We start from the raw sequence: 18,402 nt of genomic DNA, 5'->3' as shown, positions 1-18,402 counted from the left end.
TTCGACAGACCCCTTCAGCAGTTCCGTTTCCGAACGAAACAACACTAATATGGCAATGCTGCCCCCTTTGGTGGAACGTGGTCTCTGCAAGTCGCGTCACTGTTGTTGTGTTTCTTTCGGCAGATTTTTCTGAATATCACAAGCAGAATAAATCGGCATTAAACTTTTAGCATGTGGTCTAAGGTTCCGGAATAGACGATAGTGATAAATAATTAAAGTGAACGCCGCTTCGGAACCCAAACGAAGCAGAGGTAGCGCAGTTTTGGGGGCTAGCTCCCAACGCTAGTTAGCTTGCTAGCTTCCATTACGCTCCCTTTTCTATTCAGATAAATGTCGCCCATATAGCATTCTTGATTCGTGTTTAAGCGATACCGGCTGTGGTACTTCTCACTGAGGTGAGTTGCGTAAAAAAAATATGACTATATATTAATAATAAGTATATTGTAATTGTTTGAGCGAATCAGTGGTAATATTGCATATGGGCGTGTGTGCATGTCAGCTCATCAACATGTGTTGCACATTTATTGCACGTCTTCGCTCAGCACCTAAGTGACATCGCATTCTTCATCCATAAGGTTTAATATTATGTCGGTCGACCCTTTGCTGCTATAACAGCTTCAAGTCTACCGGGAAGGCTTTCCACAAGGTTTCTGAGTGTGTTGGAGAATGTTTTCGCATTTTGTGAGGTCACACACTGATGTTGGTCGCAAAGGCCCGGGTTGAAGTCAGGACTCTGTTGCAAGCCAGTCGAGTCCATCGAGGGTGTACCAAAGTCTTTCTGGACCTTGCTTTCAACACTGGAGTTTGCAAAATGATGATAATGAGTGCGGAAATATATATATGTCATAAACCTACAGTACGTATATTGAATTGAATGTCATTTCCTAGGTACCGGATGTGCACACATTCGTGCATTGGCCCAACATTTTCACATTGTTGCAAAGTTTGCGACACAATTCTGAAAGTTAAGAATATTAGAGAATGTCTATTGTTCAAAAATAGCATTTGAAAAGACGTGTGCAACAATTCACCGATTAGTTGTCCAATTATTATCCAATCCCTTGGAATTTCAGCCTCTCAACAGTAAATATTGTCCGATTTCTGCAGTCCTCCATGAAAACTGACTGCTTATCTTTGTGTTGAATCAGAATAAGACATTTGCAAACATCAGCTTCTACTTTGGAAAACAATGATCAACATTTTTGTGTATTTTCTGACACGTTATGGACCAAACCGGGAACGGAATCATCATTCATTTCTGTTTGTGCATTTCCTTCTCTGTCAATTTGAAATAACGTCTTGTTGAATGAAGGGATGGAAATAAAAGAAAGTCCCAGATAATCGACAGATGGCAGTGAGGTTAAGCGGTGCAGCGTACGGACGGATGGTTGTGTCTTCAGCCTCACCGCATCAGCACGATTGATCAGCGTGACTTCTTTCCCCGTCAGGCGACCATGAATCAGCACCACTCCCACAATTCCAGCTTTCAGCACCAGCGGCAAACATCCAAGAGATGGAGAGATGATCGTGAACAAAACGACAGGGGACATAAATCCTCCAAAGCAAACCACCACCGCCCCGAGGCGTCCGCTCGGCAAACGCCACCGAGCGCTCAGGCTTTGAGCGCCAGAAGGGAACTTTACGAAAGACACTTCCCCCTGTACAAGCAGCCCGTCGAAGTGGGTTCCTTTTCCCTGGACTCTCGGCGCCGGTTCTTCAACGACAGCAGGCAGATGAGGTACTACGCCAAACCGGAGAAAAGTCCGCATTTTGACCTGAACGACGGATACAGGGACCGTTATATCAAGCGGGACGAAAACGTGAAGGAAAAGCTGGACCACATCCTCCGCTGGATCTTGGCCAACAGACCAAAGCTCACGCAGAAGGCGGACGCGTCGTCTTCATCGTAAGTAGACGTGGGAATCGCAGACGTACGCACCCGATTGACCAGTTTAATTCATTCCGCAATTCCACATACAGTAATATAAAGTACAGAATTAGACAGTTTTTGCATCGTGATTGTATGCTTGATTTCAATGGGCCTGCTCCGGGCGCCTTGCCCACCAGGGGGTAGCATGATACGGACAGATATACATTTATTTTTGAGTGTAACACGAAGAAGAGTGCCACAATGTCGTGTTTAGCAGAGGGTAAAGAATGTATACCTGTGAGTACTCTTGTGCTGCTGCACCTTTTGTGTTCAAATATATATATGTGGCTTAACGACTGCAACATCAGCGCTAGTTCCATTAGCCCGTTTTTTAGCATTTGACATTGTGTGTTAGCATTAAGCTAGTGGACGGTTAGGTATGCAATAAGATGGTAGCAAAGCCCTACTTTCCAGTGAGCCAGGGCTTAGGTGCCATCTTGTGGCATTTTAGGGCATTTCAGAAAGAGCACAAACCAAACAAAATCGGTGAAGAAGTGAATTTGTGGCCAGCCAGTGGCGAATCGCTAATAGCTGGGGGTACATGGTGATCGAGTAACAGTGGACCCCCGCAATTTGCAGGTGATCGGAATCGGGCTGGACTGTGAATAGCGTAAATCTGCTACATTTTTTTGGGGGGGGGGGGTTTAATCCCCAAAATTATTGAATAAGTGGAATAAACCGCCAATAAGCATTTTGGGTCGGTTGCCGCCCCCCAAAAAAAAAAATCACAAAGTTTGAAAAACATTTTTGAAAAAAGAAAATCCATCAATAGCTGAAACTGCGGGTGGTGAATTGACATTGTGTGGGGGTCAACTGTATTGGAAGAAAAACTTAAAATAAGCCTTTGTTTATGGTAGCGCTCCGCGATTACAAATTGGAATTTGTCAGAATGATGTTTTTAGAAAAGCAAAACTTGATGATTTGCCAATATTTGACAGTATGTGTATCCATACAGTATCATCTGTTCCACAATTTGGCAGCAAGAGACGACAAGCACGTCTTCTCGCCCGCAGAGCTTTGGACGTGGACTTCGTGACGTGGCGAGGCCATCTGACCAAACTTCTGACCACACCCTACGAGACACGAGAAGGATGGCTGCTGGCCGTCACCAGATTCAAGGGGACGCTTTACATCAGCGAAGTGGAAACGGATGCCGCTCGCCGGGACCGAGAGAATCGCACCGGCCGGCACCAGGAGATGATGTACTGGGGGTACAAGTTTGAGCAGTACATGTGCACAGGTAGCGAGCTATGACCTCATATAGTGGCCACGTGTGTTTCTTTACTCAACTGAGACATAATAGTACAGTGGTGCCTTGACGTAGGACTTGGAAACCCTCATATCTCAAATCATCTTTCGCCACAGAAATGCAAAAGAAATAAAAATACCACTCATTCGTTTCAGCCCCCCAAAAAGGACCATCAAAAATGTGTCACATTTTTGCCATAAATAAAATGGCACTCTTTTTCGAAACATAATTAAATAGAACTAGGGCTACAATAATGATTCATTTAATAATCGATTCATCTGCCCATTATTTTTTTTCAATGAATCGATGACGGGGAAAACAATTATTTCCATCTCTTTCTTCCAAAACAGGAGATTATTTCAAATTGACAGGGTAGAAAATGCACAAACAAATGGATTATGATTCAGTTTCTGGTTTTGTCAGAAAATGGGCAAAATGTTGACCATTGTTCTCCGAAGTAAACGCAGATGTTTGCAAATGACTACAGAAATCGGAGATTGTTGAGAGCAAAATTCAAAGGATTTGGACATTTTGGAGTTAAGCAAGGTCTCTAAACGATACATCGATTATCAAAATAGCTGTCAATTAATTTGTCGAATAATTGTTGCACTTCTAAATAGAATGCAAAGTTTGTGCGTCATGATTTCCTGCTTTATTTCGCACATTAGAATACAGACAAATACACCGGGACGACATTCCCAGCTGAACTCGGCAAGCTGCAGTAATATTAGTTGTTTAGGATAAAGAATGTTGTGATATTGCCTGTCTATTGCGTTTTGCTGCACTGTTTGTTCCAGTGTCTGATGCGACACAACCGAACGTGGCAAACGCCGGTATTGTATCCATTTCAAATGTACGATGCGTTTCCCTCAAAGACAAAACGGACGGCTCTCCCGATCCGAGCGGCGTGGTCGACACCAACGAGGCCTTCTGCACCGTGGTCCAAACCCGTCTCTCCGATCACAGGCTGCTGTTCTCCGGCGAGGTGGACTGCCGGGACAAAGGTCCGGACGCTCCGGCTCCTCCCGCCTGCTACGTGGAGCTCAAGACGTCGGCGGAGATCTGTACCCCCAAACGGCGGAGCAACTTTCACAGGTGATCGATTGAGAATGAGAAGAAAGCGGCGTGGTGACCGGCAGCATTTAGAAAAATGTACAAGATGTGCCTCGGCTCGACGGAGGTCGGGAAAGTGTTTCCGGGCTCGCCTTGGAATAACCTCTCGGATCGTTTGCTCATCAGGTTCAAGCTGCTCAAGTGGTGGGCACAGTCCTTCCTCCCCGGAGTCCCTCGCGTGGTGGCGGGCTTCCGGGACGACGACGGCGTCGTCGTCTCCGTGGAGACCTTTCACATCTCCGAGATTTCGCGGCTCGTCAAGGTAGGTATCGCCGCCGGCCGTGCGTACGGGCAGCGGACGCTCGCAGCAACGCATCTGCGTCTTTGGGAGCAGGCCGAGGACCAGTGTTGGAAGCCGACGGTCTGCATGAACTTCTGCAGCGACTTCCTGTCTTTTGTCAAGCGTGTGGTCACCCAAGACGATCCCCAGTGAGTTTCCCGTACGGCGCTACTCGGACGTATGATGACAATCTATTGGGTTCTAACAGTTGTTGTCCCTCTTCCAGCGTGGTGCATCTGTTCTGCTGGAACCCCCGCTGTGACGTCACCTACTCTGTCCACAGCGGCGACTCTTATACTTTCCTGCCAGACTGGTACGTCAAGGAAATGAGCTAAAGATTCTCGGCCGAGAAGTTCCCCGATGTGCTCGGCAAAGACCCTTGATCCATTTTTGCTGCATTTCTTTTTTCCATCCATTCACAAGGACAATGCTAACAAACGCGCCGAAGATTCCGCCAAATTGCAGCATCAGCGCCATCACGGAAGAAACGGCGTGTACGCGCCCGTGCCATTTATACAGAACCCAGCGATGCGGCATGGCGCAATCGCATTATTGCGCCTGGTGTGACGAACACAACAGGGCGGGAGAAAAGTGTGAGGAGTGTGAAAATGTCACAGTCACTTTTGAAGAGCCGCTCAGAACAGGCAGTGCATTGTAAAACTCAGATCGTTTGTCACTTTTATTTGTCATCATTTTCAGGAAAATAAAAACTAAAAAACACACACACACACACATTACACAGTACACATTTCTCAGTGTTTGGTTCACTTTATATAACTCGTGCAACTATCATTTTGTCTAGCGTCACCTCAGGAGCTGACGCGGGAAGTCCGCCAGCTTCGTGCTCATCACGACGGGCGGATAGACGGCTTGTGCTGAATCGGTCAAAAAAAGCCTTGTATTCTTTTTACAAGGGGAATAAACATCGACGTTGACGGCAAATCTTGAGAAGTTTTGGGTTCCTTTTTGTCATCGGTGAAACTGACATGAGTGTTGTTAACAACCTTGCCAATTGGAATGATAAGTATATAAAATGAGGCTTCAGAATTGGGAAAAATCAAGCGTTTGTTTCCGCTCTCAAACATTGCGGGCATGTCGGATGAATGCGTGAGCCGCACTTTGCCGACAGTACCTGTTTGAGCCGCGAAAAGGTGTCCGTTGACAGTGGCGGAGGAGGGACTCGTGCGTGCGTCACCGGGCGCCGTTTCGGCCACACACCCCCCAAAAAAATTGTAGAAAGCAAATGGCGAAAAACATTTCAACTTGATATCTCCACCATTCAGCACAACATACAGTTTGCACGTTTAAACCAGTTACCTTCAAACTTGTATCATGCATTTAGAAACAAATCTCTGAATTCACTTTATTGGGGTTTGAAGTTCTAATGACAATGAAGCCAAATTTGACATCTGGGCCACATTTGTTTTTTGTTTCTGTTTGTTCTTTTTTTCTTTGTCTTCCTTCAGACTGACTTTGGGAAAAGTAGTTTCATTCAGGTCATGTGACTTTCTCTTCAGAGGAATTGAAACAAACAGCAGGCATGTTTTTCTTTTTTTTTTTATGGGTTCAAATTGTCTCACGTCGGGCCAAAAACTGTGTGTGCGCGTGCGTGTGCGCGTGCGTGTTGGAGGCACAGAGACATCGCGGAAGAGAAAACGGGAAGGGGGGGCGGGGCTCGCCTTGAAACTGCGCCATTCCGCAGAAACGAAAGTCAGACTTGCACCGCCTCGGAGAAGAAGCGCAAGTGTTGACAGTGTTGAGGGATCGTCACGCCCGAGCACAGCTAAGGTGAGACCCTCCGCATTTTTACCTGCTTTCATTTGTGCTGATAGACTAGAAAAGGGCAACAGAAATATACTTGGATATATATGAATCATGGGTTTCAACAAATATTCTTGGTGCTTTTAACGTTTTAGCTGAAAATCTCCCATTGAATATTCAGTGGTACTGGCCTGACAGTGCTGACTATATTCTTTAGTAAGACAACGATTGTGGTTCTAGTCGGCAGTGTTGTAAAAGTCCAACTTGTGGCCAGGGGTGTGATCGTATGGTTTTGCCCGGGATGGCGGGCATTTGAACAAACGTGATTGCAGTATCAATTATGGATTCGGATTTTTGGGAAGTGGGGAACCACACAATGTTTGTTTTATCGAGTATTTCGATCAAGCAGAAATGTGTTGTGCTGGAGTGAAAATCTATGATGAGACCTAAACTCACCTATAAAAAATAAAAAAAATTTAAAAAAAAAATTGGCATTTTGGCCTTTCGGATGAACCTAAAAGGCACGATAACCTTTCCAAACGTCGGAACGCGCATATTGCGTGACTTTCCTCGGTTTTGATTTGAAGTTGTGTCCCTTTCAGCCGACAATGTATCGCGAGACTTTGAGCACCAGAAAGGTGCCTTACGAGGGAGGCTCGCCTCGGTTCGAGGAGCGCGTGGAGGTGGGTTTCTTTTCCCTGGACACCGAGCGCCAATTCCACCACGACAACAGTCAGATGAGATACTACGCGGAACCCGACACGGCTCCGAACTTTGACCTGAGGGACGGCTACAACGACCGCTACATCAAGAGAGACGAGAATTTGAGGAAAAATATGGAACACATCCTGCACTGGATCTTGGCCAACCAATCCAAACTCATGCAGAATGCGGCCACATCGTAAGTTACGACGACAGTGCTGCCTCGAGATACGACTGACCAGATTTACGGTTTTTTTTTTTTTTTATTAGATATGAGCCATCGTCGTGCATTTAAAACAACCACATAGCATATCTTAGTGCTAACAAACAACGCAAAACGCCACGGACGGGTTAACAAATTTCATTCCAATAATCCACACGAACGGTGGAGCAACACATATCCGATATATATTCTTTATCCTCTACAAAGAATGTTTCCTATTCCTCCTGCTTACCCAGCAATTGTGACCGTCTCTTTCATGTACTGTATATTGCCGTACGTCTATATAATATTGCCCCCAGTCGACCAAGGTACGCACAACAGAAGGAGCAGCGCAATGTCCGTTGAATTGAAGTAAACATTGTGGTAAAAACTGTTTTAATTCTTTACATTCTAGTTAATTATGTTGTTGCTGTATGCTTTTATGAAGTGCAATATTATTGAGTGCTATTATTCTAATTAAAAAATTTGCTTTTATTTGGGAGGAGGCTAGAAGGGATTAATGGTATTTCAATGGGGAAATGTGATTTGAGATGCGAAGGGGGTCACGGAACACGTCCAAGTCGTATCTCAAGGCACCGGTGTACACCGACTCCCGAAATGACGTTTGGTGTTTTCTCTCCCCAGAGCTTTAAACGACATTGACTTTGTGACGTCGCGAGGCCGTTTGACCAAAGTTTTATGCACACCCTACGAAAGCCTAACCGAGTGGGAGCTGAGCGTCACCAAGTTCAACGGAGTACTTTACATCAACGAAGTGGAAACGGCGAGTGCTCGCCAGGGCCGAGAGAAACGCACTGAGAGTCACGAGGAGAATATGTACTGGGGATACAAGTTTGAGCAGTACATATGCGCAGGTAGGATTTGCTCCGTTTAGCTCTTTGCTGTTACACTAATGTGTGGACAGCTAATTTTGTGAATATTATATCAGTCAATAATAGAGTAGTCCACCGTGAATTACTGCAGAGCCTTGCCGAGTACTTGACACCCCAATTCCGTATATTAAAAGGTTACTATACCTCAAACTGTGATTCCAAAACAGTTGAATCTTTTCAAACTCATCATGCATTACCCTTCAAAATAAATGCCTTACAGATGTCGAAAACTCACCTCGCCTCCACGAACAACCCAGGCTAAACTTAGCCCTTCGCCAATATACAAAGCTTATCTCTTAGTCAAGCTATAGCACGTCCACATACTTCCTTGACACCAATTCCTATTACGACACGGATTTTGCGGCATCAGTGTTTCAGAAAGAGCACAGTTTTTTTTCCCAGCAGATAGCTGGAGATGGGTTCCACAGAAAAAAACAAAAATATACTGTATAACCAATGACTTTCAAAATGTCAGTAATATATCAAACATGACTTATTTTGAAAGTAAGTTGCTCAACACTGACAACCAATCTGTTCTGTTCCATTCAAAATACATTCCCCCCCGAAGACACGATTGACGGCTTACCCGATACGAGTGGCGTGGTCAACTCCAACGAGGCCTTCTACAGCGTGGTCCGAACTCGTCTCTCGAACCACCGGCTGCTGTTCTCCGGCGAAGTGGACTGCCGGGACAAAGATCGGAAAGCTCCGCCTCCTCCCGCCTGCTACTTGGAGCTCAAGACAACAAGAGAGATCCACACGAGCCAACAGCGTAGCAAGTTCCACAGGTTTGAGAAGCCTAATCGCTGAGATGGGACAAATGTATCTGAAAGCGCCGTAAAAAGATGACAAAGGAAGAAAAGACAATTCTATTCATTTCTAATAGCATTGCTGTTCAAAAATAACAAATGTAGATTAAATCCAAATTGTTTAAAGATGGATTAGGGAGGGGCCGCGTAACTGATGGTACTAAGTCACATGCGAGGTTTGTCAGTAAAGTTCCAGGACTGTCACAAAAGCTAGTTGGATTCAAGTGAGGGGGAAGTGCGTTGGACTCCAGGGGGATTACTTCAAACAGGGAAATCTTTGAAGTAACATTTGGAACTTTTCCCAAGTCTTAACCTTCAAGTTTCAAGCAAGTCCAAAGTTGCTGTGGCAAAATTCAACGATGTCGAGTACCCACAAAATTTCAAGCAAGTCATTCGTCACAACATATGCTCGCACATTTGCCACTTTGCACTCGGTGTGTTTTAGCTACAGCATGAGTTTCAAGAGTTTCTGTATTGTGTATTACTTCTCGTCTTCTCAATCCAACAGTTAACCGACATGAAGCTGAGTTCATGCTTGACCAGCTATCGGTGAATCAAATGACGAAGTTAGTGTAGCTTACCCGTGCTCGTGACTTTCTGTCGTGAAAGATGAAGTCCGATTTCGTTCTTGTCTTGTCTTGGGAGTGGAAAACCTTGCATGTTACTTTCTCTCTGCAGATTTTCAAATGTGAACAGGCAAGACTTGTCAAGTCACGTACGGTGCTTCAAGTCTGAGTCAAGTTGTGTCTCTCACAGGTTTTAGCCAAGCAAGTCCCGAGTCCTAAAATTGGCGACTTAAGTCTGACTCAAGTTCCAAGTCCTGCGACTCGGTTCCCCCAACTCTCCCCAAGAGACGACGAACGACATCTTACAACTCAGCGACTCGTTCCCGGCCGTGACTTTGTTCTTGGCTCGTTTGCTCATCAGGTTCAAGCTGCTCAAGTGGTGGGCACAGTCCTTCCTCCTCGGAGTCCCTCGCATCGTGGCGGGCATCAAGAACGACGACGGGGTCGTCGTGTCTGTGCGCACTTACCGCACCGCCGAAATTCCACAGCTGGTTGAGGTATACTTGTTGTTGTAACTACGCAGCGAGACAGTGCAAGTGAACCAGACCCACACGAGGTTTGCGTCTTTCGAGCAGGGCGAGCACCTGGGGTGGACGCCCGCAGTCTGCATGAACTTCTGCCGCGAATTCCTGTCTTATGTCAAGCGTGTGGTGACCGAGGACAATCCTCAGTGAGTTCCCAGTAGAAGTACCGGTACTTTCTTTTAGTTGTGCGATTGCTGAAGACCATTGACACACATATTTCCTTCTGCACCAAATATATCTCTTTTTATTATCTTTCTACCACTTTTTGGGCCTTTTTTGTTCACATTTCTCAACCGATTCAAACCATTCCAACATGAAAATATTCCCAAAAACCGGGACATTCGGGCACCGCTTTTACACATTCTCCAAATTCTCAATTTTCCCACGTTTCAAAATGTTTCATGAAATAAGCCGACTGAAATCAATGTACATCCTTCCACATTTCTCTCCAACTTCAAACTGTTCAGCTACATCTGTGGAAATATTTTTCACAATCCACAAAATTTTAGTATTCCACACCTTTTCCAAGACAAAATTCCCCAATAGATACAGATTTCTATCGAATCCTTCCATGTTTCTCTACTGTCCCTCCCCTTTGCATGTCATTTCAGTTCAGTGTCTGCTCTTCAGCATTCACACACAATTTTGTACAGAAGTAGCAGTGTCTCGTTTTGTAATCTTTTTTTATAACAATTCATCTCTGGTCTTCCAGTGTGGTGTATCTGTTCTCCCGGAAAGAGCGCTGTGAACTGACCTACACCGTACACAAGGACTCCCCTTATTCCTTCCTGCCAGACTGGTACGTCGAGAAAATGAGATAAAGAGTCACGCTTGCATAAACAACAGAGCGGAAGCTCCACAAAGTCTGCGAGATGCTGTGGGACTTACAAGTTGTTCTTATGCAAAGCAATTTTTTACCTTGATGCAACTAACACAATCATAAAACCTTTATTAACATTTTAACTGTCATGAATTAGAAAATAAGTTCACCGCTGTGTAATAAAGCTAGAGTCCAATACTCAGCTGACAGACAAGTCATGGAGAGAAAACAGGAGCGTGCTTGTTGATCAGTACCGTCGCCTGGTGCATTTTTATTTTTATTTGTTTTTAAACTGATGATGGATTATGAAATGTATTAGTGTGCCCGTCAGCGGCTCGTATTTAATGGGTCAAATTACGGTAAATCTGGGGGGCCAGTCGGCGTTACGTTCTGCTACGTACAATAAAAACAACAACTGAGAAACTCCTGTGTTGTCCTGCTTCTAAGATAAGAAATAAACCTGCAGTCTCTGACTTGGAATTGTTTGTATTTGATTTATTTTTGTATTAACCCACTTTTATTCTTATAAAAACAGTCCGAACAGAATTTTTGGACCATCTACAGTATGTTTAAAAATGTACTTAATAAGTGAAGACGGCTTCAAGTAGAAGTTATTTTCATGTAAACGTTGCACCCAAGTGATGCGAGGCAGCGCCATATGTAGGCTAAGCGTGTCCGGTGCAGCATTCGCACCACACAGGCACTTGTTCAGTGTGCCGTGAAAGAGGAAACATCTCGACTTTAACAGTGTAACAAACACAAGACATTGGACTGTTTTTCAGAAATATTTGAAGGAAGAAACATCGGCATTATTGACAGTTTTTGAGTTGAATGGGTGATTTCGGGCTGGAAGTAACTCAAGAACATGGCAAAAGCTGCGTTTGCGATCCATCCATTCCCTTTCTGTAGCGCTTATCCTCGCTAAGGTTCGGGTGAGCTGGAGACGATCGAAGCTGGCTTTGGGCGAGAGGCGGGATATGAATAAATAGCCAATCAACAAATATTAACAGGTCTTGCCACATTCTTGCTTCAATTCCAGCTACAATATCCCATTCATCGCCGCAGTATGAATAATGTTTGGCTTAAATGTATCGTGACAATCATCTATATAACACACACAAATATGACAGCATCATGTTTCTCAAAAGAGTTCACGCTGACAGTAATGAGGATTGTTGCTACATCATTCACTGTGTAAAACAACATCCCTAAAAGCACTTTTCATTAAGCTCATTCATTTGGACAACTTATTAAACGTCCCTATCCAATCATATTAAGATGAATAGTCATCTTAAGCAATCTCTAAAATACAAAAACTGGATGAGGAATGGTTCGGTAGCGGCCCTAGTAGAGGTAACTTGCCGGTAATTTCAGTTGTTTCATCTCGTTGTTAGCTGGTTTAGCATGGTAACCAAACTGAATGTTAAGAGTCCACCTGCACGGAAATGCACAAATGAAACATTTGGTGTGTTTTACGTACTGCACTTCCTTCTGGTTACGGTGGCTATTTGAAGTTGCGCCAGTTCCATCTGTCAGCGCATCCACCGGCACGTGCGCATTTTGACGGCAGGCGGCTGCGCGACGCTCACTTCCTTAGCTTGCCGCGCAGGCCCATGAGCTCGAAGGTGGCGGCGGCCATCTTCTCGTACACGACGAACATGAGGGCGGCCGTCAGCACCGTCTGTAGCAGCTTGGCCTCCAGGCCTTTGTACAGCCCGAGAACACCGTGCTTTCTGTCACAAAAGGAACACCTTGTTTTTCAATGAGCCACCAGCCAGCCATCATACACGGACTGCTGCTCCAAATCTGATCTGGACTTCAGACTGCTACCAGACTACTTAGCTCCTGCTGCAGCGCAACAAAGACTCCGGTTAATATTATGTGATTTTCCAACAAATAAAAACTGTGCCCAGATGCATTAATAGATGCCCGATATGCTCCAGTCAAAAAAAACCAATGATCAAGAATGACAGCATACTTTTCACCGTCTGTCACTGGCTCGTGCAAAGGAGCAAGTGCACCCATCTACTGCAGGCTACGCCAATGCCGAGCGAGTACAGCTTTGCATTACTAGAACAGCGATGATTTATCTTGCTCTCATTATGCGCGTCACAAAAACCTGCCATTTGAACGTAGCAGGGCCCAAACGATTAATCGGCCGGACGATGCAATCGGCCGATATTAGCCCTTTTCAAATCCGCAACATTTCTTTTTTTTTTTTTACAAATTAACACATTACAATGCAAGACAAAGATAACGAAATGGAAGCAAACAAAACAAAAATGGCCAAATATGTCTAGGTTGGAAAGTTAAACTCATACTAAAGGGCAAACTATCGTAAAACTGTCAAATGTTCTGCTTGCAAGTTGCAATTCATATCTTTAGTGTTGCAAGTGTTAAAGGACCACGAAATACAGTATGTTATTTTATTCTGACAAATATCGGAACTGGCATCGGCCTCAGAAAATCCCATTTTTATACCCACTGTATATTTGAACCAGTCAGACCCAAAGCAAGCGAAAGATATGACAGAATGTTACTGAACTTATTAACATGATGTCACTGTGGTTTGTTGTGTTCTGTTCTTTTATGTTGGCACATCTGCAAAGTTTTTCTGGCTGCGGTGATCTGTGCATTCAACAACACTGCCGCTCTGATTAGCTTTTGGCTTTGACTTGAGAGCGGCGCTGTCACACAAAAAAAAATAATAATAATACGCTGCAGTTTCGCCCAGGTTGTTCGCAAATCACCGTTGGACAAATTCAGGATTATTCCAATTGGATGCAACACGAAGGCCAAAATATGAATGGCTTGCTTCAGAACATATGTGGAAAGGTTAAAAAACAATTTGGTATAATTATGCACTTATCCAAAAACTGAATTTTCCATATTTCCTCTTTAGCAAAACAGTAAGCAAACCAAACAGTATGAGTGTACTTGTGTTTTGAGAGCAACACTTACTTAATTCGTTCCATCAGCAAGGAGAAAATGTTTGCCAGACTTCCCATCAGGCCGCCGTTGCCATCACCTTTGTACTGGCCAAACTGAGAAGACGGCAAAGACGAATCAGAATCATCTTTATTTGCCAAGTATGTCCCAAAAACACACGAGGAATTTGTCTCCGGTCGTCGGAGCCGCTCGAGTACGACAACACTCAGCAGAAGCAAAATCTACCGTGGCCCCAGAAGTACAAACTTTCTTCAATAATTAAAAAAAAAAAAAAAAAAAAATGTAAAACTAAATTACAAAATCTGATAGACTTTTACCAACTCGGGGAAAACTAACGGAACATAACGCACACAAGACGGCATCATCGCATACTGTAAGGTAAAATCTTCTCAGCAAAATCTTTTACGTCATGAGTACGTACGTCTGGACACTTTGTCGTCTGGCAGATTTCTTATGTACTTCGATCTGTGCTGATGTTTTGATGAGCAATTGGCAGTTTAAATGGGCAGTTAAATATCAGTTTACATCCATGTGTAAAAAATTGAAAACTGCAAAAGTAATGATACGTGGGAGGTTCATTGCGAGGCAATTAATGATAAATTCATTGATTATTTATTGAGGCTATTAATAAGAGAATTGCTCTCTGAATGTTCTGATATTCCTGTTTCAAGCGCTGAATAATACTGCCTGGATGTAACTCAACATCATGCTGTTCTTCTTTATATCGTAAACAAGAAAATCATTATTCAATAGCACCTCTGCTGGTCACAACCAAAGTGCACTTCATTTTGCCTCAGTTTTTTTCCAGGCTCAATTAATCAATAAATCGGTTAACCTCACAATTGACCAAATATCGAACAATCACAACATTCCACACGACTGACTGACTAAATGGTTGTCCATTCATTTGTGAGGCTTTCCGTTTACCCAGTAGTTTCTAAAAAGGATCGACTTTCATTTAACACTTGAAGCAACTAAACCAGAGAAAGGTGACTTTCCATCCCATCCAGTATTTACCCTGAGGATGGCTTGAACTGTCTGCAGTGGATACGTGGCGGTGGTTGCGATGGCCTTGGCGACAGCTCCGATCAGGAAGATCTCTGCAGACGATATCTGTGGAAGAGTGCCAGCGAGTAGTTTTCATACATTTTCAGAATTCAGGGAACTCATGAGAAAACTCGCCAGCCCGTTTCTAGCATACACATGCAGGGAAATGAATAAAACCCTTTTCAGCCCATGCTTTCAAGAACGGAAAAGAACCGATCAATTAATTGTGAGGAGCCGTCTTGAGACGTCAAGATTTGCACAGTTGGCACTGTCCTAGATTTTTGCTCTATTTGTCATTTCAAACTGCTCTAAACTGCTAAAAAAAAAAAAAAAATCATTAAAGTTGCATCAGCATTACCGGTAACCTTTCATTGCTCAGTGATTTTCCGTCGTGTGTTTTTATGTCCTAAAAGTATGTTTTGTTACAGTGGCTGTCTATTGTCATACTTGAGCGGCTCCAACTACCGGAGACAAATTCCTTGTGTGTTTTTAACATACTTGGCAAATAAAGATGATTCTGATGCTGAGGTGGAAATGAGAACAGCATGATGAGGAGGAATGTTTGAGTACCAATTCTGCGCTCTTGAAGCAGGAAATCTAGTGGTCCGGCCAAGGGTCAAACGGAAAGTAGCAAAACATTGAACAGTTGGCCGCACATGACGCGCATGCCAGAAACCGCCACTGCAGTTGGACATGCATCCAAAAGTTTACAGAAGGTCCAATTAAGTTCACCTGTCAAGTTTATGGTGCAAGAGTTTCCTCTCACCTTCCTGCCTCGCTTCCCTGCCCTCCTCTTCATCGACTCGTAGAACATGAACTGCACGGCTGGGTTGAGGACGAGGATGAGGGAGGGCAGAGTGCCGTTCCACAGCGTGCCCGCCCCCTCGCTCGCTATGATCTGGCAGAAGGCATCTGAAGAGGGAAAGCAACCGTAAAGTAACCCTCCGCCCCCCAAAATAACTTTGATTTAACCTTGAGCGTGACAGAACACACACCGAAAATGCCCTTGTAGTGCGTCTGCTGAAGGTCCTCATTTCTGAATTTGGCCCCCTGGAGCTTCAGACGAGTGTTGACCACCCACATGGGCGTGGTCAGGACCACATTCACCGCCCCTGCACGAGCAACAGAGACCAATGATTTTTATAGTCCCAATTACGGTGGCGACAGTTCGGGCATGGAACAAATCCGCTTAGCAATATTTGCTATGGTAGGAACGATTCGGAAGTCACCGGAGCGGATTGCGATTCACCTGATACGATGCCCGTGAGCAGGTCTATGCTGAGCCTGGACTGGTGAGGCGCAGTGGGCGTCAGCCTCTTCAGTGTGTTGAAGGTGTAAAAGTAGACAAAGTTGGAGCAGCAGAGGCTGGAGATGACCGGGAACCAGCCTCTGTACAAAGCCAGCCTGCGAGGACGCATCATTTGAAGAGTGCTCGCTCATCTGCGCGCGTCACCCCAACCCCTCAAATCCAGCGGCATACTTACACGCCTTCCTCCTGCGCTATCTCGGCCAGGATGACGGGGGTGGACTTAGACTTTCTACTCTCGTCAACTGAAAAGCATCGCAAAGAAGCAATTATTATTTAGTAAAACATCAGATCCAGTCCATTGTGCACAAATAAATAAATAAATCACTTTGAACACTTTTGGAAAACAAGAAAAAACAAACAATTCAACAAACACGAAGAGTCGTGTTGCCTTCATTCAACCTTTACAGATAACAAGGACTTGGATGACTGACAACCTACACCAGGGGTGGGCAAAGTTTTGGCCCACTGTGCATTTACATTACCAAGAGTTCTGTAATATTGGTTGCGGTAATAATTTTGATATTGGTTATCATAATTAAAGCGTATGAATGATTAAAATACACTATCTTGCATATCTTACACTTTTTTTTCCTTTGACTCATTTCCACATGACTTGGCCTACCTGTGCAGTTTAAAAATCAAATGTGGCCCTTGAGCACAAACGTTTGCCCACCCCTGATCTCCACAGACAACGTTTAATAAAAAACATTTTTTAGCAAGCACATTGGAATTAGCATTAGCGAAGGTTTTGTAATATTTGAGGCGGGGTCCACCCCGAACCGGTCGGCAGCCAATCACAGGGCACATAGAAACAAACAACCATTCGCACTCACATTCACACCGACGGGAAATTTGGAGTCTTCAATCAACCTACCACGCATGTTTTTGGGGTGTGGGAGGAAACCGGAGTGCCGGGAGAACACCCACGCAGGCACGGGTAGAACATGCCAACTCCACACAGGCGGGGCCGGGGATTGAACCCGGGTCCTCAGAACTGTGAGGCTGACGCTCTAACCAGTCGCTCACCGTGCCGCCCACGGTAAAATATTCTATGCTTTTATTCTTGTTTTGATGATTTTAGCTTACAGCGAACAAAAAAAAAAAAAGAGCCACATTTTAGCATCTCCAAGAAATCTGAATGTTACATAAGAAACGGTTGAAAATATTTGAATAAAGAAAATGAGGTTGGAACTGCCCTGAGGAGGGATATATTAGACGTCTATACATTTGTCCATTAAGAATATTACATCATTTATGAAACTGTATAACAAAAAATAAAAGCATCAAAACACACGCTAAGTTCACCCCAAGTTTAATAAGTTAGTTGCCAGGAACATAAACATGGACACAACATTGCGGAGCAAGGTGACGTCACCACATTACAAAAGATCAACTTTAGTACTGCGCAGTGAACGCATTTGCAACATGCGATTAGTACACCGCAGTTTAATTCTTCTGACACTGTTTAGATGCCTCAGAAGGTCCTGCTGATTTGGTTGGCAACGGCTTTCAAAGGGGCTCAGAAGTTAACGTTTTAAATATCACATTTTTTTGTTTAATGACAGGAAAAGGTTTCGCTTTCAGGTGGTACTCACCTTGCAGGCGACTTTTCGCTGTGTCCAAGGGGAAAAATGTGGTCATTGCTGTCACGCTGCCCTGAAATCACAAATAAAATGACCAACCGAGACTCACAAGTTAGTAAACCGTAATATCACGCGAAGAGCACGCGGCGCCTTGTTATCGTGCTTCTCCCTCTCTGGCAACTCACCATTGCACCTGCCACAGCGTGAACCAGAGTCTCGTAAGACAACAAGCCGACCGCTGGGCTTCCATTAGTGGACATTTTTACTGCCTCTTCCCGGTCACAGCACGCGGACCAAACACCGGCAACAACTCTGTTGAGTCGGATCCGTCCGACTTGCGTAGTAAATGCTTGTTAGTCGTCAAACATTCACGCGGACATGTCAAAGTGTCACATAAACACAAAACCGCCGCGAACTCCCCCATCCATTTGACTTCCGCATTTCTTCTTCTTTGCGGCGGAGAATGAATTACACGCGCGCGCCATCTAAGGACCGCGCGAGGGAAGTACACTCGATTGTTGCCGATTACTGGAGAAAGCTAGATCGATAAATTGATAGAGTATGAGGGTGTTGGAGGTCGGTATAAGTTATTTAGTTTAATAGTGTTGTCTAAGTAAGTCATATTTGAACATTTCCAGAAAACAAAAAGCAAGCACGTTGAATTT

The 18,402-nt window shown here is 44.4% G+C and overlaps 3 protein-coding genes across 9 annotated transcripts; 2 read left to right on the top strand and 1 right to left on the bottom strand.

Annotated features, from left to right (window-relative positions):
* The first annotated feature begins 78 nt into the window (after positions 1 to 78).
* LOC133414537 (decapping and exoribonuclease protein-like) lies at positions 79 to 6,110 on the top strand. 6 transcript variants are annotated; one of them, XR_009770043.1, is made up of 7 exons: positions 79 to 395; positions 1,449 to 1,906; positions 2,911 to 3,170; positions 4,146 to 4,274; positions 4,419 to 4,554; positions 4,627 to 4,721; positions 4,799 to 4,888. XR_009770043.1 is itself a non-coding variant. In XM_061699964.1 (7 exons), the coding sequence occupies exons 2-7, from the start codon at positions 1,455 to 1,457 to the stop codon at positions 4,905 to 4,907; spliced, it is 1,239 nt and encodes a 412-aa protein (XP_061555948.1). In that variant the 5' UTR covers positions 79 to 395; positions 1,449 to 1,454; the 3' UTR covers positions 4,908 to 6,108. The 6 variants fall into 6 exon arrangements, 5 of the variants coding, with proteins under 5 accessions (XP_061555948.1, XP_061555947.1, XP_061555944.1 ...); XM_061699964.1 differs by having other exon boundaries at positions 2,944 to 3,170; positions 4,055 to 4,274; positions 4,799 to 6,108; XM_061699963.1 differs by having other exon boundaries at positions 4,055 to 4,274; positions 4,799 to 6,108.
* A 7-nt stretch (positions 6,111 to 6,117) lies between these two features.
* LOC133414538 (decapping and exoribonuclease protein-like) lies at positions 6,118 to 11,329 on the top strand. Its single transcript, XM_061699965.1, has 7 exons — positions 6,118 to 6,360; positions 6,936 to 7,234; positions 7,883 to 8,112; positions 8,699 to 8,918; positions 9,867 to 10,002; positions 10,081 to 10,175; positions 10,742 to 11,329. Exons 1-7 carry the CDS (start codon positions 6,133 to 6,135, stop codon positions 10,848 to 10,850), a joined length of 1,317 nt encoding a protein of 438 aa, XP_061555949.1. The 5' UTR covers positions 6,118 to 6,132; the 3' UTR covers positions 10,851 to 11,329.
* On the bottom strand, positions 10,083 to 18,212 carry slc25a17l (solute carrier family 25 member 17-like). Of its 2 annotated transcripts, XM_061699966.1 has the most exons (9): positions 17,923 to 18,205; positions 17,750 to 17,810; positions 16,330 to 16,396; positions 16,095 to 16,249; positions 15,841 to 15,957; positions 15,612 to 15,757; positions 14,816 to 14,911; positions 13,811 to 13,893; positions 10,083 to 12,582 (listed from the first exon to the last, which is right to left on the bottom strand). In XM_061699966.1, exons 1-9 carry the CDS (start codon positions 17,995 to 17,997, stop codon positions 12,435 to 12,437), a joined length of 948 nt encoding a protein of 315 aa, XP_061555950.1. In that variant the 5' UTR covers positions 17,998 to 18,205; the 3' UTR covers positions 10,083 to 12,434. The 2 variants fall into 2 exon arrangements, with proteins under 2 accessions (XP_061555950.1, XP_061555951.1); XM_061699967.1 differs by lacking the exons at positions 10,083 to 12,582; positions 13,811 to 13,893; positions 14,816 to 14,911 and adding an exon at positions 14,938 to 15,442 and having other exon boundaries at positions 15,578 to 15,757; positions 17,923 to 18,212.
* Positions 18,213 to 18,402: the final 190 nt, after the last annotated feature.

This window comes from Phycodurus eques, chromosome 16 (genome assembly GCF_024500275.1).
Source record: "Phycodurus eques isolate BA_2022a chromosome 16, UOR_Pequ_1.1, whole genome shotgun sequence".
Taxonomy (NCBI): domain Eukaryota; kingdom Metazoa; phylum Chordata; class Actinopteri; order Syngnathiformes; family Syngnathidae; genus Phycodurus; species Phycodurus eques.
Note: the sequence above shows the minus strand (reverse complement) of the source record. Positions and strands in the feature narration are given on the sequence as shown.

Excerpts from the sequence above, each read along its gene's own strand:
- LOC133414538 (XM_061699965.1), top strand. The coding sequence starts at position 6,133 with ATGGGTTCAAATTGTCTCACGTCGGGCCAAAAACTGTGTGTGCGCGTG. Across the intron at positions 7,235-7,882 it reads ATGCAGAATGCGGCCACATC|AGCTTTAAACGACATTGACT; the intron begins GTAAGTTACGAC and ends TTCTCTCCCCAG. Across the intron at positions 8,113-8,698 it reads TGAGCAGTACATATGCGCAG|ACACGATTGACGGCTTACCC; the intron begins GTAGGATTTGCT and ends TCCCCCCCGAAG.
- LOC133414537 (XM_061699960.1), top strand. The coding sequence starts at position 1,455 with ATGAATCAGCACCACTCCCACAATTCCAGCTTTCAGCACCAGCGGCAA. Across the intron at positions 1,907-2,910 it reads GCGGACGCGTCGTCTTCATC|CAAGAGACGACAAGCACGTC; the intron begins GTAAGTAGACGT and ends ACAATTTGGCAG. Across the intron at positions 3,171-4,054 it reads TGAGCAGTACATGTGCACAG|ACAAAACGGACGGCTCTCCC; the intron begins GTAGCGAGCTAT and ends TTTCCCTCAAAG.
- slc25a17l (XM_061699966.1), bottom strand. The coding sequence starts at position 17,997 with ATGTCCACTAATGGAAGCCCAGCGGTCGGCTTGTTGTCTTACGAGACT. Across the intron at positions 17,811-17,922 it reads ACGCTGTGGCAGGTGCAATG|GGCAGCGTGACAGCAATGAC; the intron begins GTGAGTTGCCAG and ends TTGTGATTTCAG. Across the intron at positions 16,397-17,749 it reads AGCGAAAAGTCGCCTGCAAG|TTGACGAGAGTAGAAAGTCT; the intron begins GTGAGTACCACC and ends GATGCTTTTCAG.